We start from the raw sequence: 17,020 nt of genomic DNA, 5'->3' as shown, positions 1-17,020 counted from the left end.
AGGAAAACAAAACGATGCTTGAGGAAGAGCAGCAGGAGTATAAGTTGCTGTGCCACATGGAGGACATGCTTGGACAGGTGCAGTTCCAGTAGTGATCTTTGGGAATAACAAGCAGGAGCAACACACAAGTCATGTTACAGTAATGTTACACTGGAAGGATCAATAGTAATGTAACAGAAGAGGAGGAGGTAATGGTGGAAGGTTATAGATTATTAGGGGTGAGCAACAGGAGACTGTAAGATCAGAAGAAAGAGCTGGTAGGGAAGCGGAAATGCTGGAAGAGGAATAAGTTGATCTTGAGAAAAAGGAGAAGTAGGACAGCAGGAGTCAAATGTGATGCTCGGAAAGGAACAGAAGGTGGAGCTTAGGAAGAAGAAGCAGCAACACAGTGTTTGAGGAGAAATAGCAGGAGCAATGCTTGCAAATGGGCAGCAACAGGTACAGCGGTCTACGAAGGAGCAGGAGGAAGGATGCTCGTGAAGAAGCAGGAGGGGCATGAGTTGATCATGTTTTGGGAGAAGTAGCAGGATGGCATACTTGTTGAGGTGCAGCAAAAGAAGCAGGAGGTGGCGTTGGAGGATGAGAAGGAGCAGCAAGAGCACCAGGAGGGGATGTTGGACGATGAGAAGGAGCAGCAGGAGTCAAATGTGACGCTGGAAATTGAGCAGTGGCGGTGGGAGAGGCTTTAAGAGAAGCAGCAGGAGAATCAGCTGGTAATGCTCGGGAGACGTAGCAGGAGATCATACTTGTAGACGGGCAACAAAAGAGGCGGAAGGTGATGTTTGCCAAAAAGCAGGGGGAGATGATGCCTTAAAAAGGGAGGCGGGGCGGGCGGGGCAGCAGGAGGTTATGTTGGGCATGAGGGGGAGAACCAGGGGAGGGGGTGGAGCTACATGGAGTGACTGAGCACCTGTGAGCTATAATTATGATACACGTTGCTGCTCCAGGTGAGCAGCAGGGGGGATTTAATAGCCCATCACAGTGCACTAGAGAGGAAGAAACAGTGTTGTTTGGCACTAAACACCACACAATATATGACACAGAGAATACACATTATAAGATATTGGTTAGGAGTGAATCCCTGAGGTAATTTTAGCCTATAACATCACTCACTATGATTAAAAAATGAAATGAAATTAACATTATTATGCTATTTCATGCTTGGTGGTTAGTTGCATGTATATTATTCCTCTCAAGACGATTTAATAATGATGATGCTATAAATCTAGGTGTAAATACAAATGTGTATTCTACAGTAGACTAACAACATAGCCTATTGGTAGAGCAGCAGCAAAACAAATAATATATGACACATTGCATACCTTTACTGTCGAAAATTAGCCTTCATATGAATGCCTCCCTAAAAAGAAAACTTACCGATAAATACTGAAGCACCTGACATTTATGACAAAATAAGTTTATGTTGGTCTACAAAAAGTTAAACTGTGAGACTATTAGAACAATGGTTGTTAGCAGTGGGGCAGCTTGAATCACAATTAGCCTAAATGAACAGTGAAACATTTAGCACACCTACCTTCGACTGCGCACACCGAACTCAGCACACAGAGAAGAGCCGCAACACAAGTGGCCCGCATGGCCAACATGACTCCCCGCCTGTCCTCTCGCATTATCCGGCTGACAGTAGAGAGAAAATCCCACAGAAACACGCTGTATTCCTCTGGTAAACAGTCACATCGCAGCCCTCATTGTGTGTATGCTGCACCGGCTGTCAGCGGGGACTGGAGCAGATACACTGCTGCTGGCGCTGGGCTCTCTCGCCTCTCACACCTCTCTGACCAATCAGGAGACAGCATGGCGGATCGTAAACCAATCACCCGTTCTGTTCCACCTGACCCAGACTGAATGCCTAATGGTTAGCCCCCACCAAACCCGGCATGGTGGCTTCTGTGACGGGACAGTGACCCCTAGTGGTCAAACTGAAGTACAGCAATACAAGCATCAGACTCCACTCATATCTGTGTTAAAGCAAATGAAGCTAATTCATGTTTTCTGTATCATTATTTGTATTCTAACGGTTACATGTTCACTACAGTGATTAATTAACGTGTATCTTCTCTTAAACTGAGAAGTTAAACATTGATTCAGGACATTTGATAACCTATTGCACCAAAGGTGCATCCACATAAAAAAAGCACAACTCTTACACTATGGTTTTCCTGCTTCTTCTGCTACATGTATCATGGCTTCACAATAGTTCATTATGTAGTCTCCTTAATAGACATTAGGCAATACATGATGTATGTTAGGAGACTTAAAATATAAATCCTTTTTTATGCTCAAATAGTATAATAATGTTATATGTTTTTTTATATTTTGCATCTATGGTGACCTGAGTCACATTTTTCAACCAATGGACTTTGTTTGGTTGTTCAGCAGCTTATTAGGACCTATAGTCACGTTTTAAAGTTTAGCACCTCTAGTGGTCGTGTAGGAAACAACAATTTGTGGCATTTGGGCTGATGCTCCCGTTGATTGCAAATGCTCAAGAGGGTCGTATGTTCACAAATAAACCTCTCTGGAAAATCCTACATTTTAGAATATGTAGGATTGTCCACAACCTCAAAAATGCTTTTTGATTTGATTTCTAGCGAAAAGTGTATATTGTACTTTTAGAATCCACGTCCAGTGGAGGTGTAGGGTCTATAGTTTGATCAGCGACAAGCCGTCAGGGCCCTCTAGGCCCTCTCTGAGGGCCTAAGATATTCTAAAAAATAATATTTGAAAACATTCAAATATTGTGAACTTCCATGGGACCTTATTTCGGAAAAATTATGTATTAAAGTCAATGGCGAGAGAAAAGTTATCTTTCAATCCCGTTTGAATTGTGCCACGAATTACACATATGTGACCTGCTCTATCGAAATCAGTCGGAAGTCGCAATGGCTCATTTCAAAATAAACGTGGATTTTTGTAAAAAAATAGTTTTTCGGGGTTTGGTTGTTTTGTTTGATTTTAAATAAACAAAGTCTTGGCTTTCAGAATATGAAACTTTTGTTTCCAAAATCACACGATAACTTATTTTTTGAAGCTTGTAAAGGGAAGATGACAGCTCTCACTCGCCACTCTGCTGTTCCGTAGCGCAGCTTCCCCTCCCTCCGGCTGAAATTATGAATGTAAGGCGTATAGTAATCATAGATAACACGGAAGGGTCCGTTACAGTTTGTTTTTATCTGATTTCAAATAAACAAAGTCTTGGCTTTCGGAATATTAAACTTGTTTCGGCAAATTCAGATGATAAATACAACTTTGAAGCTTGTAACGGCATAATTACAGGCGGAGAACGGAGTCATTTGGCGTCACAGAAGGCTTAACAACAGCCGGTGTTTCTCGTGAGTGTTTTCCCCGGGAAACAAACACAATACACACAAACACCTATACACACACACATGAGCTTCCCCCAGACCAGTAATCCAAACGAAGATATACCTCAGTAGTATTTTGATCATTTGCTCCGCTAATGATCAATCAGATCGATGGATTCCAGAGAAGAGGAAACTTTAAAGGCCTTTTTCTCAAAATGATGACTCTGTGACATTCATTATATAATGTGACATATTTTGCTTAATATTTGGAGTACAAAAACAATCCATATATCATTAGAAAGCTAGGAATCTCCTCTTTCCAATAGTGTATCAAAATGTGTCTTCGGGTCAATGCGACTGATTTCGATGGAGCAGGTCACATATGATGTTTGTCAATTTAAAAGATAATTTTGCTATAAAAAAAAAAATGTTTTGCCCTAAAACTTTGAAGTAAGACTTTTTTTGTGTGAAACCGCTCAGTGAACTACATCTCTGGTCTCGCACATCAACACACGTCACCAAGATGGCCGTCACTACTGTCTTGCAAATTAAGGGATTGACTACCCTCACTATCGCCACAATGAAACATGTCCAGAAGAATGTCATGCAAAGCTGCTAGGCTGCCTGCCTTCCTTCGATTCTCCCTGAACTGCCTGATATTTTTAATAATGCTGTCAAAATTATCGCTTTAACGGCCGTAATACATTTTTTGAATTAATTGCGTTAAAATATTTAACGCATTTAACACATCTGCAGAATGGCCCGCCCCATACATCCCACCAGTGGCAGCGCTGGGGTAGGCTACAGCCATACCAAGAAATGGCTTAGCCCCACCTTAGCCCCACCATGAAAAATGATGTTAAAGTAAGCAAAATAAAGTCTGCCAACTCGCGCCGAGTAAATTGCACAGACAGCAGTTAGTAAGATTGATTTCAGTCGTCACTTGTCTGGAAATACCGAAGACTAGAAACGGTTTTGAAAACTTTTGGCACTTAGTGATCGTCTTCTCAATAGAACACATTTGATAATGTCTTCTGGCCAATCAGATAACGGCGTGGTGTTGTTGCAGGAAGTCCTGAGGGAGAATACTTTTGCTGTAGTACATCTCTATATACATCGATACAACATTACGTGTTGATATAAATCAACACGTAATGAAATAAGACCCCACGGTTTGATGATTGATAGGTGTGTGGGCTGTCTTTCATTTTGACACACAGAAAAATGTTATAATAAACATACATACGTACATACGTATGTTAAATGGACATATCCGCCTTCTTTCATTTATCTTTCCATTCCCACAACAATATACATAAAGAAATGGCATATTTTGGACATAGTTCGAATGGTGATTAATCATGATAAATACATTTTTAAGCTGTAATTAATCGGATTAAACAATTTAATCGTTTGACAGCCCTAATTTTTAATGTTCAATGTTAGCCATTTGTGCAGATAGCATGAAGTAGAAAAGATCGCTGATGCTAATGTGGCGTTAGCGTTAGCATGTCTCCCCCGAGGGCATCCAGGCTTAAACGGTGTATTATAGAATGATCACACCGGTGTGACAGTACTCTTCAAATTGTTAACGAAATATGACTACTACTCTCACTGTTTAACATGTTTGGTTACTTAATGTTACTTCATGTTAAGGCTAATAAAAATGACAAGGCTAAGGCTGTAATGCTAACTAACAAGCTTGCTACTAGCTAGTTAGCTAACTTGATCCAGCCACTCCTGGTCCTTTCATCAGACGGGAAGCGAAAGAACGAGCAAGACCCATTTCTGGTATGATTACAACCTGGTACAAAGCACACAGGCATCTTGTTAAAGCTATCTTATCTTAGCTATCTCTTATATTTAGTGGAGGAAAACAATTATGTCATCACTTACTTACTCTGGGATTTGTAGTCTTTCTCGTTGCGTATTTTTCATGGTCTTATATTTCGACAGTTTTACGACAAACTTTGACTTTTTGACATGGAAATTATTTTTTAAGATTGACAAAGATCATGTGCAATTCATGGCAAAATTCAAACGGGATCGAAAGATAAGTTTTCTTTCGCCATTGACTTGATTTTTCCGAAATAAGGTCCCATGAGGTCCACCGGAAAAGGAGGGACTTTGCCTCTCTATAGTAACCCAACGAGAGAGTAATGTCAAATGACAATAGTCATAGTAGTAATAGACCAATCATATCTTCCCACTAAATGGGTGGGCTTTATTTTCGGCTTAATTATTAACCTAGTCATTTTCAAGATTGAGTTACAATAATAAACTGGAGTGGCAAAGGATCAGCTGCATGATCCGCCATCAAGTGCTTCATCTCAAAAGGACAGGAGGATGAACTTTCTGTGTTTAAGTGATTTGATCATCAAAGGTAGGCCTAAGTAATTTTCAATGTGGGCCACCATACCGACTTAATTCATTTTTAATTGTTACTTGGCTGTGCCCTGTCATGATAGGTGTTTATATAAATGGTGTTGTTTTGTGTGGTAGAGGGTCGCTGTCATTGATGCGTTTTGCACCCCAGGCTGATGTTTTGATATTCCGCTGAAGTATAGCCTACGCTTTGATGTAATAACTCTTCTTTTATTTATTTATTTTTCAAGGGAAGGGGAGGGGTCAGAGGGCCTAGGTATAAAAGTCACGGCTCGCCACTGAGTTTGATAGATATTACGAAGATGATTTGAGGTCTCGCCAGGAGAACGTATAGCTACTCCTTCTTTCCCCTATTTATTTCTATTGACGGCAGCGTCCATGTAAAGTTGGCGTCAACCCTCAAGGGGTGAAAACAGTATTCCGGTCTCGAAGTTTTCATAATAAAACCGGAAGTATTCCGGTTTTATTATATACACTGTCAAATGATTGCACAGTGATATCTGCATTACTCATCCGCTAAAAAAACATCTGTTTATCCTTGTTAATTACAAAACATTGATTGGTTTAAATGGTGTACAATGCTTTTGTGTTTTTAACCTTCGATTCGGAGAAACAAATAGTTTTTTCTGAGTTTAGGATGGCCGAAGACACTACACTACCCATAATCCTATGGCTATCGTTTGGGACTACAACATCCGCTTTGCTTGACAAACCCCGTGATTAGTCCTCAAGCTCTGTGGATGGATGTTGGAGTGGCAGCAGAGGTCGCGTTAACAAAATATTTTCCGTCTATGACGAATATTTTTTAACAATGACGGAAAAATCTGAAAGCAGTCCGTCCTTTTGCCAGATTAGAATAAACTCGGAACAGCGCCAAAGTTTCCCTGCAGCGAGGCTCCGGTGTTATGCCGTGTTATGCATGCCCTCCAAAAAGGAAATGATAACAAACCTAACTTTGCCGTACAAATCATTGAAATGTCTGTGAGTTTTGGCTTTACGCTGTGCGCGCTCCCGCAAGGTGCAGTGGGCATGCATAACACATAATGTAGGCTACTCTTAATATTTCATCAAACATAACATATTCAACAAAAAAATGCAACATACTTTAACCACTAGGCGGTGCGGGTTAAAAAACTATCAAGTTTTCAGTGTTAACACAATCAATTATACTTTCCAGTATAAGTTTCCAGTTTAGTTTATGACTGATTTATTTTGTTATCCACACATTTATTGTTTTGATATTTGTAACACCAAACCAATAGAAAAGATGGTCTTAACATGACCCAGTGGTCTAGTTAATAAAACATTATAATATCAAACATAATATTACTATTAACTTTATTGTGAAATCAAAACAGAACGGTAAAGAAAAATACAGTTTCAGTCTCTCGATTTTAAGCTTATGCATTGTACCATGAACCTGTATAGACCTGTAACAGTCAACTGCATGAGGAGTTGGAAAGGTAGTTTCTGAAGATGTTACAAATAACACAGCATACAATGCCATAATAACTTTTTATTAGTAGTGTAGGACACTTATGTATGTATAACATCTGAAGATGTGTAGTTGTATTCATGTTTTCACATAATTTTAAAGGATATTGCTATATTATCACATATTGTAGTTCTACACATTAATATCGATTTATAAAACATCATAGACAGAAAGTTATATCCGTCATTTAATGGTAAGCTATTGAAATTCTGATTCCATAGATGTGTCTCCCATCACCCAAAACCCTATTCTCTCAACTCAGTATTTACACTCTTATATTCAAAGAAAATCAGTAATATCTTTAAAAACTACAACTCCTTTTCTATAAGCTGTGCACCGTTATGGTGCAAATATAGCCTATCTATCAATCTACTGAATTAGTATTGATACTGCGAAGAGACGTATTGTGTAAAGAGAAATTGAAGATGTTGTTTAATTGCTGATATATTTATGATCCACGTCACATATTGAGTTTCGGCGGCATTTCTTCCAGTTTGTCCAAAGGTCTTCTCATCAGGGCTCTATAAATAGAGAACTACGGCAGATTTGAAATATTTAATGCAGCCGAACCGTGTATTACAATGCCCTTATGTGATGACTTTCAAAGAGAAAAGCAAGCTCACTCAGAATAAAGTATTATGTTCTTTTTTAAATGTTTTTGGATTTCCTATCGCATAAACACCATATCCCATCATGCATTGCGGCTAAAACATCCAATCACCGAGCTTCAACGATAGCCTAGGATCATGGGTCGTTCGATGTTTTAGCCTATCAACACCTCTGAAAAAAGAAATGTGTCTCTCAGAATCGAAAGGGAAAAACCTATGAGAAAAACACAAAAGCAGTGTACACAATTTAAACCAATTAATGTTGTGTAATTAACAAGGATAAACTGATGCTTTTTAGTGGATAAATACTGCAGATATCACTGTAAAATCATTTGACAGTGAGGGGAATACGGTTATATTCTGAAAACTTCGAGACCAGAAATACTGTTTTCACCCCGTGAGGGTTGACGCTAACTTTACATGGACGCTGCCATCAATAGAAATGAATAGGGGAAAGACGTAGTATATACAGTACATGTTCTCCTGGCGAGACCTCAAATCATCAAACTATATATCCTACACATCCACTGGACGTGGTTTCTAAAAGTACAATACACTTCTCGCTAGAAATCTAATCAAAAAGCATTTTAATGGCCAAACTATATCCTACAATTTAGGATTTTCCAGAGAGGGTTATTTGTGAATATACGACCATCCGGAGCGTGTGCAATCAAAGGGAGCACTAGAGGTCGAAAACTTTAAAAACGTGATTATAGGTCATAATAAGCACTTGAACAATCAACCTATTTGGTCGTAATAAACGCTTGAACAATCAACCTATTTAGTCGTATGAGTTGTAGGACTTGTTGGTATGTTCAAAGATAACTTTTAAGATGGCAGGATAGCCATAATAGAGTTTAGTCGGAAAAACTTGTGTGACACTTCTTAATTTAAATCAGAGAACTGAAAACCAATGGAAAATATCTATAAAGGTGAATTGTGTGAAATCGTCCCTTGTTAAATCAATTCAAAAAGCCTTTTTCAAAGAACACATTTCGACCGTTCACTGTTAATAGTGACTTTAATAATGGCTGAATTCAATTTAGCTGATTTAGTGGGAATGCTGACACAGCATTCCAACCATCTGTTATGATACGCACAAAATTCGTTATTATTCCGCAGGGTTATTTTGCGCCTCTTCTTCTACCACATTGAACATTGCAGAAACTCCGGTCAAACATCAAAACGTTCAGCTCGGTCGGGAATCGATGGCTATTACTTTTATCATTCATAACTTTCATAACTCCAGAGATACATTCCATAATTCATCACATTTTTAACATGGAAGTCAATGGAGAAACTCTTCAGACTTCAACAATCTTCATGCAACTTCAACTGCTAACTGCTCCTTCTTCAACTGCTAACTGCTCCTTCATACTTTCATTCAGAAACCTCACTCCAACTTTAAAATGTTACACATCCTTCTGACGTTATTCGTGTAACACAACTTTTAAATCTGATTCTTCCTTTTAGAGATATTAAACATTGTTCAGACCTTGGTAAAGAGGCCTTCTTCAGAATTTACAGTGCCTGATGTCACAATTCCCAAACCCTACATTCATGAGACAACATTTTTCATGACAAATGTAGGAAAACATCTCGTAGCTTGAAAGATAAAAAAAAATTAAGCAAAATAATTAAATAAAATGCCTCTTGAGGGCATGAAGTGACAAAAACGTTCAACATGTCTCCATTAAACCCCATTGTAAATTCAGCCTCACCTTTCCCCACCACAGCAGCCACACACCTTTACTTAATCTGCCAAAAAGGCCACATTATTAAACCCGAAAGTACACAAAAAGTACACTTCAGATGCTCAAGTTCCTTGACATGCTTCACGCTTTGAAATTTCACCGATATCTGTTACGGTTCTTCAACAAAACGTTCACATGTAAGAGGTTTATCTCTCATTCAGAACAATGAAAATGCTCTCCTCTCACTGATCACCATGGAAACCTTTGATCTCTGAACACGTCGTAAACTCAAATATAAACACATGTTTCATGGAACACGATGATGTCATAACTCCAACTGACATGCTCAGAGCAGCAGACTTCAGATAATAGTTAACACAGCCCTACATCAGATCTGATGTTACGTAATGTGGTGTTACTATGGCAACGCATCCCTCGCCATAAAACAGCAGCAGACCTCAGATAATGGTTAATGGTCATGCCCTTAACAGCTGTACGTCAATTATGGGGTGTCATCATATGCCGTTTCCATGGAAACGCATCCCTCGCCATAAAACACGATGTCGCTGTAGCTCCAATGGACACGGTCCGAACGGCCCAAAACTTCACAGGTTTGGTAACGATGCAGCCTAGACGCATCTAAGCATAATATGGGATGTCATCAAATGCCATTGGCATGGCGACAGATCATTCGCAATCAAGTTAGTTCAAAAGTTTGCAGTTCAAATATTCTGCTGCTTTTCCAAGCCTTTTTACTTTCTTTTCTTCTCTGATCACACATTCAAGCCCCCAGTGTTCATGTATCATTTCAATCTAAATTCTTCACTTTCTTCTTACACATTAACTTTCAGCATAGCAGTTTAGCATCAGCTTTTCAGCATAAAGCATTCCCACTTGCAATTTCTTCGGGAATTGCGTTCTCTAGTTTGTGCATGCTGTCTTATTCTCACACTTGAATATGTCACAGCCATCGTTGGTGTTGTTAGTTCCACCTGTGTTTATTCTACTAAGACAACTCAAAATGCCTGCTGTTTAAAATACCTAACCTAGTGTACTGAAAATGACTACATTGATTCCTGATTTCCAAAATTGTATACTCCCACAGGTCTTTTCAGTTTACCACAAATTGTATTACATTAATAATATATTAAAACACACTCCAACCAGTAGTCACCTCTAAAGCCAGACACTGAAACTCTGAGTATCTCTAAAATACACTATTTGCATACATTTTCTAAACTCTAAAAGTAGGGTAGATACGAATGGAGAAACCAGCTCGAGTGCGCTAGAATTTGGAAGAAAAAAAATCTGCCATTCCTTCACACTTCCTTACAGAGCCCCTCCTCCAACACACACAAACGTGCACATGACCAATGAGGGCACGTTATAGGTTTGTGCACAAGATGGAAGGCTGACAGGCAGGTAGGCCATCCAGTTATTTTAGCCGGGCCGGCTAAAATAATTGGTCGTGGTTTTTACAGCGCCACGGCTTCCACAGATGAAATGTTTTTATGTATTTATTGTCAAAGCATTTCATATATTCATTACTATCGGGATGTTAAGAGCATTCCATGGAATATAACAAAAAGCGTTTCTGAAGTAAATGACCTACCCCACATTTAAGCTACACAAGTTTAATGTTGTGTTGTTGCTTCTTTTGTTCACCAACAGCAGTGAAGGCCCTCATCAGAGCAAACCTATACATTTTCACTTAGAGAGACATCCTCTCAGGCATCTGTTTGTTCGATTTGAGTTGGTTTTGCAGTGCCTTTACTGGTAGGACATTTTACACATTGATAATGTCTGCAATCATCTATTTATTTTTACCTTTGAGGACCACAACACAGCTCCACCATACCTCAATCTGAGAAGCTTAATCAGCAGGTAAAGTGGAAACACCTGTGTGGGGGTGCTGGGTCTCTAGTAACCACCCACTCTTTCAGCTCAACTTTGACCCTTTAATAGCCATTCTCCCTTTTTTCGGACATGTTTTAAAAAAAATGAAAACATGTTTTTATCATTACTCTCTCAAGATTGGACAAATAGCTTTCAAGGATGTATTACACAACTGCCCTGGATTGAGTGGCAAAATTACCCATTAACCAAAATGATATATCAGTACACATAACACATGCTCAAGATTCTTGATAGTTCCAGCCTCATACTGTAGGAAGAGAGTGTGTGGTAAAAGGTTAATTAGTTTAATGAAGCAGTTCTTCCAGCTCGGTGACATTAAACAAAATGTATCTGTGAATGTCATTAAAAAAACGTATGTTTCCATCATGACATATTCAGTTTTTAATGCCATAGTTTTCCTCAGTTTCCCCTTAGTGAGATAGGGAAAAGAGGGTATTTATTTGGGACTTGATACAGTCCGTTACATACAGGAACTTCAATTGATACCAGGAGAGAAAAGTTGGACAGGTGTAGCAATATTATGGATCATGAGTGAACAGAAAGAAAGTTTTTTTTTCCTTTACAAGAACAAGCTAAAAGTTTTAATGACAACAGCAGTTTGGAAACTTTGATACATTTCATCCCCCAATGGCTGTGGATCAATTTTCTCTTGAAGATCCTTTTCTGTCTCACGCCTCATTCATTTCCTGCAGCTTCCTGTCCCTTACCAAGGGAAAAGTTGCTCAATAACACAACAGTACATATCATTTCTGTGACACTGCATTTCCTGGCCCGACAGTCCGTTTGCATTCTCTCAACCTGACATTTCACCATGGACAACTACATCAATCCCCTTTATTCAGTGGCATCCTTGTACCTATTGACCAGTATCTTAAAGAGTTGTGTATATGTATTTAAGTGAAGAGCAGACTCAAAGTGAGAGATGCTTCTTATCTTAAAGTTAGCAGTTGGGCGCATTTGAAATAGTTTAACGGAAGCAGCCATATCTCCAATAAAACACATTTTAATTTATTTTCAACGCACAGGTGTAGGCGCAAAAATCAATTCTCCACATGAGCAGAACAATTTTGTCTAAGCTGTCTCCAGAGTTTTAAAAATGTGTGCAGCAAGATTTGTAGCAGCTTTTATTCAGACGTACCTAGGGGAAAACGGTGATCACGGACAGACAGTTCAGCTCAGGGGGCTCAACGCCGATAAATCATGTCTAGACAAGTAAAGTCAACAGAGGCATAATGTGGCTGCTACACCTGTCCTCCCACTTCTCAGGAAAAGTCAGTTCAGATTATACCTTTACTTCCACATCATTCACAATTACCGGAGAAGACACATGCAACTTTTAAGATTTTTAAAGACAGAGACGTGTAGTGAAGTGTTTGCTTATGTGCCTGCTGCTCTGCCTCATTCTGTTGTATGCATCAGGAAGATACATCATTTATTAACTCCAAACCCCCTGACTGGTGCAGGATAGTCATCCCCACCAGTGTTGGGCAAGTTACTTCCAAAATGTAATACAGTACTTATTACTGTCTTTTTTAAGTAATAAGTTACATTATAATATTACTGTCTCGCATTGCGCCGCATTTTCGGCTCAGTTGAGGCACTCTCCGCAAGATGAGGCCCCCTCCGCAAGGTGAGGCCCCCTCCGCAAGGTGAGGCCCCACGCAGTCTGCATGATCGGCCTCTAGGGAGGGACGGCCCTGATTATACATCCAGTGAAGGGCAATGTGGTATAGCATAACAACTGTGAAGGCCATTAAGGCTACTAAAAACTTTTATTACACGGCTTAGTTGAATACTCAATTCCGATTGTAAATTCTTAACATGTGACACGTTGTTAATACAGCAGTACAGACCACTGTCAAGGACTATAAAAGTTGCTAAGGAGGATCAAGAAAGAGAAAGGAAAATAGGTTAAAAGACGAAGGGCTGGACGTCAGATAAATCACCAGAAGAAGGCAGAGAGGAAGTAAACAATAACAGGAACATGGAATGGGCTCTATAGTTTGTTTAGTATATGGCCGTGTAATAATCGGGATAATGTGCAGCGAGGCGGTCATTACGGGGAAAATAACACCCGACAGGCTGATCAGGGAACCCAATGTGAAGCGGAGGGCTCTTGATGAGCCTGAAGGGTAAACACCAGGTTTACTAATCCGCACAATTTCTCTCTGGTGTCGGAATGTCTCGCGATGTTGGTAAATTCTTAAAAAACAAAACACCATTTAATTTTGGGTTAAAAATGTATTGTAACGGGTAGTAAATTACCCACATTTCATTAGTAATGCGTTACATTACTTCGTTACAGCAAAAAGTAATACATTACTGTAACTCCGTTACTTTTGTATCTTGTTACACCCAACACTGATCCCACACAACACATGGCCCTATTTTTCTCCAGGAGGGACACATACAGCTTGTCAGTGCCTGTTATAAAGAGTTATATGTTTATTTATAGCTGTAGAGCATCTGGCAAGTTTAGTTTTTCTAAAAAACAAGCACAATTAGGGACTGAGTCATGACTATGTGGTGGCCACAGAGCCTCAGAAACGGAAAAAATGAAGACGAGAGCAACTGGTCTTGTTCTCATCTCTGTTTCTAATGAATGGATTCTTGGATACATGCCTGAGGAGTTGCATCAGCTGACTCAGAATAGCCTTAAAGGGGTTTTCCAGAGATTAAGTGTAGCACTTCCATAAAGTCTGTGGAACTTGCAGGAGACGTTTAAACAACCTTTCAAGCTAGTGTCTCAGTGGTGCTTGATGTGAACATCAGCATAATGACATACTGAATAATTACAAGCAGGTGGCATGTTTACCATGTTTATCTTTTAAGTTAACCTTAAGTTCACTTACAGCTGGAGCAGATTTTAATTAGTTTGGCAGTTTATAGCACCAGATGAAGAGGTTGACGATCCCCAAAGTAATAAGAATGACATTGAATTGGCAATCCAGCCAATGGTTGTTGAGACACTGTCAACCAAATTGTGTTGCTACACGAAAAGTCAAAGCAGCAACAAATCATTGGAGTCCATCATTTGGAGCATGAATGTCCATACAAAATGATATTGCAGTTGTAATTGTTGTTTAGATATAATTGTTTTTACCAAAATGGTGAACTAACTGACAAACATGACTCTAGCATGGCTAAAACTTTTAGTCCCTGAAGATCCATAAATATTGGAGGCTATATTCGCCATAATGAATGTCAATATTTTAGTTTGACCCTCCTTGCCTGTTAAAAATGCACGTTTAATCTCAATGCTCCCAATTTTAAATGCAGTCTTTCTGTTCAAGCCCCAAAACCCACGCTGATAACATCCCCATGACATCCTTTTGCTTATTTTCTCAAGTGCCCTTTAAATAAAGAGCTAGCTTTTTTTTTTTAAATATATGCTAATTATACCAATCAAATCAAAATGTACATTTCAAAAGCCACTGCTATAATCAAACAGAGTTTAATGGATGAAAAGTGATTAAATACAGATTAATACACAACCCCAGTGTGTATGTGCATGAGACTTGTGCGAGTCTCGTATGTACCAGTAAAGTGTTGTATGGAAAAAGGCATGCCGAGTAAATGATGTATAACCAGGCAAATGTATACATGTTGTCAATATTCGGCAGATATCCTGTTCTGTATGTACAACACATGTTTTCTTAGTAATAATTGTTTCCCATCAACATATGCAGTCACAAAACCTGGTAAACTGGTTGTTACAAATGTTCAACATAATTGGGGCGATGTTGACATTTGTAAAAAAGTGTTCAGTGTAATAAGTGCTTTGGTTTGAACCAATGTGTTGCTTCTAAGACTTCATTTACAGTTACCTTATGTTGGTGTGCTCTCAACAAGGAGTCCTTGTTAGGAGGATTACTGTGTCATGAAATGTTTCCTGTGTAGATTTTTATTGAAGGAAATCATTACAGGACTTAAGGAAAACGGTGTCCTGTGTTTGTTTACATCCTTTGAAGAGACTGATATTTCTTTTCATAGGAGATGAATAATTTTCCCAATTTTTTTTTTAAATGGTTGGGTGTACAGTAAAAGTGAGGTAAACTCTTGCAATCACAACATCACAGGAGTGGGATCATTTGTATTTCAGACAAATCATACTGACTGCTTATGCCAACACACATGAAAACATCCGGACGACTACAGTACATCACAGATAATGGGGGGATTCATTGCCAATAGAGTATTATACTGTACATTCATGGCTCAATATGGTGCCAGTCTTTTAGCTAAAGTATGCAAACATTTACAATGTACACAATTTTTGTTAAGGTAGACAACTTGACTCAACTTAAAAACCGTAGAAGTAAAAAGAACTAAAACCTTGATCGCACCACATGTCGGAGCAAAACATATTTTGAGCTCTGCCGCCTGCTGACTGGAAACTGGAGCTAAATGGACCTGATAGAGTGTCAATACATCATTACCAATATCCCCATCATCATCATCTTCATCATCAACAGCAGTCATTCTTTTCGTCTTCCTCGCCTCCTTCTTCTTCCGACAATCCATTGAAACCAGCTCAACAAACTGAATCACACTCAAACTAAGACATAATAACTGAGCAAAACGAAATAAAGACAAATTGTCACTGTCAAATGTTGCCCCTCGTGGTCAAAGAAAAAATGTCGTCCATTCATTCCCCAAAATGTCTTTTTCATTTAATTTTTTTGGCAAAGTTACGTAACACCCCCCTCCCCACCAAACCCCTTTTTGTCCGTCCCGTGGTTCAGCCCTCCTCTACGCTTCAGAGTCTGACTGGAGTAGGCGGCGGTCCATCATCGCTGAAGCAGCAGGCTGGCCAATGGGAGCAGGAGTAGGAGTCCACAGAGGCGGGTTTGAAACGTGGCGGCCCCCCTGGCTCGGGTTGTGTCTGGTGAGAAGTCGAATGCTCTATTCCGATGACACTGAACACCAAAACACATCCCGCTCCCTGAGCCGCTGATGTCATCACCTAGGGAGACGATTACAGAGAGAGAGGAAACACATTTTTAATAGGAAGTTGTTTAATACTTTACTTTTTCAAAAAACAGATGAGGAGATTCCTTTTTCTAATTTTTTCCTTATTACATGTTTCTAAGTGGCAATCTCTTGATTGAGGACGTTTTGACCTTCATGAATAGAATCAATGTTTGAATTAAGATGATGTGTCATTAGTTAGAAGCCCTTGTTCTGGTTTAACATAAAGAATCAGGCAATAAAATAATCTCATCAAAAACATAACAGAATAGACAAGGTTTGTCAAGTATAAAACTGCTTTCAGTGCAATTGTAAGAAGATGACCCACTGGCATCCTGGAAGTCCACGTCGTTGCCTTCCATTGCGTTTTTCAGCCTGTTGCTCATGATTTTGAGTTGCATGATCTGCTGCCGGATAGTCATGTCTGGCTTTGTGATATCCAGCTCCACTTCAGGGTTGTTGATCTGATTGGCCAGGCCGTCACCCATCACCTCTGGAAGGTACCTGATTTGAGGAATGGAGGGATAGGTGAACAATGTGTGGCAACAACAAAAGGGCAGATATGGTTTTTAAAAGAAATATGTAAGGGTGTAAGGGAGAGGCTCTGGTTGTTGAAAGGTGTTTTAA

The 17,020-nt window shown here is 39.4% G+C and overlaps 2 protein-coding genes across 2 annotated transcripts in view; both read right to left on the bottom strand.

Moving 5' to 3' along the window:
* LOC307043774 (ephrin type-B receptor 1-like) overlaps positions 1-1,747 on the bottom strand; it is a 105,057-nt gene extending 103,310 nt beyond the window's left edge. The window contains exon 1 of the mRNA XM_079688576.1: positions 1,535-1,747. Within this exon, the coding sequence (XP_079544702.1) occupies positions 1,535-1,628 (94 nt within the window). The 5' untranslated portion in view covers positions 1,629-1,747. The remainder of the gene's footprint in view (positions 1-1,534) is intronic.
* A 13,113-nt stretch (positions 1,748-14,860) lies between these two features.
* Positions 14,861-17,020, bottom strand: part of gpc1a (glypican 1a) — a 38,826-nt gene continuing 36,666 nt past the window's right edge. The window contains exons 9-10 of the mRNA XM_079664067.1: positions 16,722-16,897; positions 14,861-16,388 (exon numbers count right to left, since the gene is read on the bottom strand). Coding sequence (XP_079520193.1) covers positions 16,213-16,388; positions 16,722-16,897 — 352 coding nt within the window. The 3' untranslated portion in view covers positions 14,861-16,212. The remainder of the gene's footprint in view (positions 16,389-16,721; positions 16,898-17,020) is intronic.

Source organism: Notothenia rossii (genome assembly GCF_949606895.1).
Source record: "Notothenia rossii genome assembly, chromosome: 1".
Lineage (NCBI taxonomy): Eukaryota > Metazoa > Chordata > Actinopteri > Perciformes > Nototheniidae > Notothenia > Notothenia rossii.
This window is presented reverse-complemented; position numbering and strand designations above follow the sequence as displayed.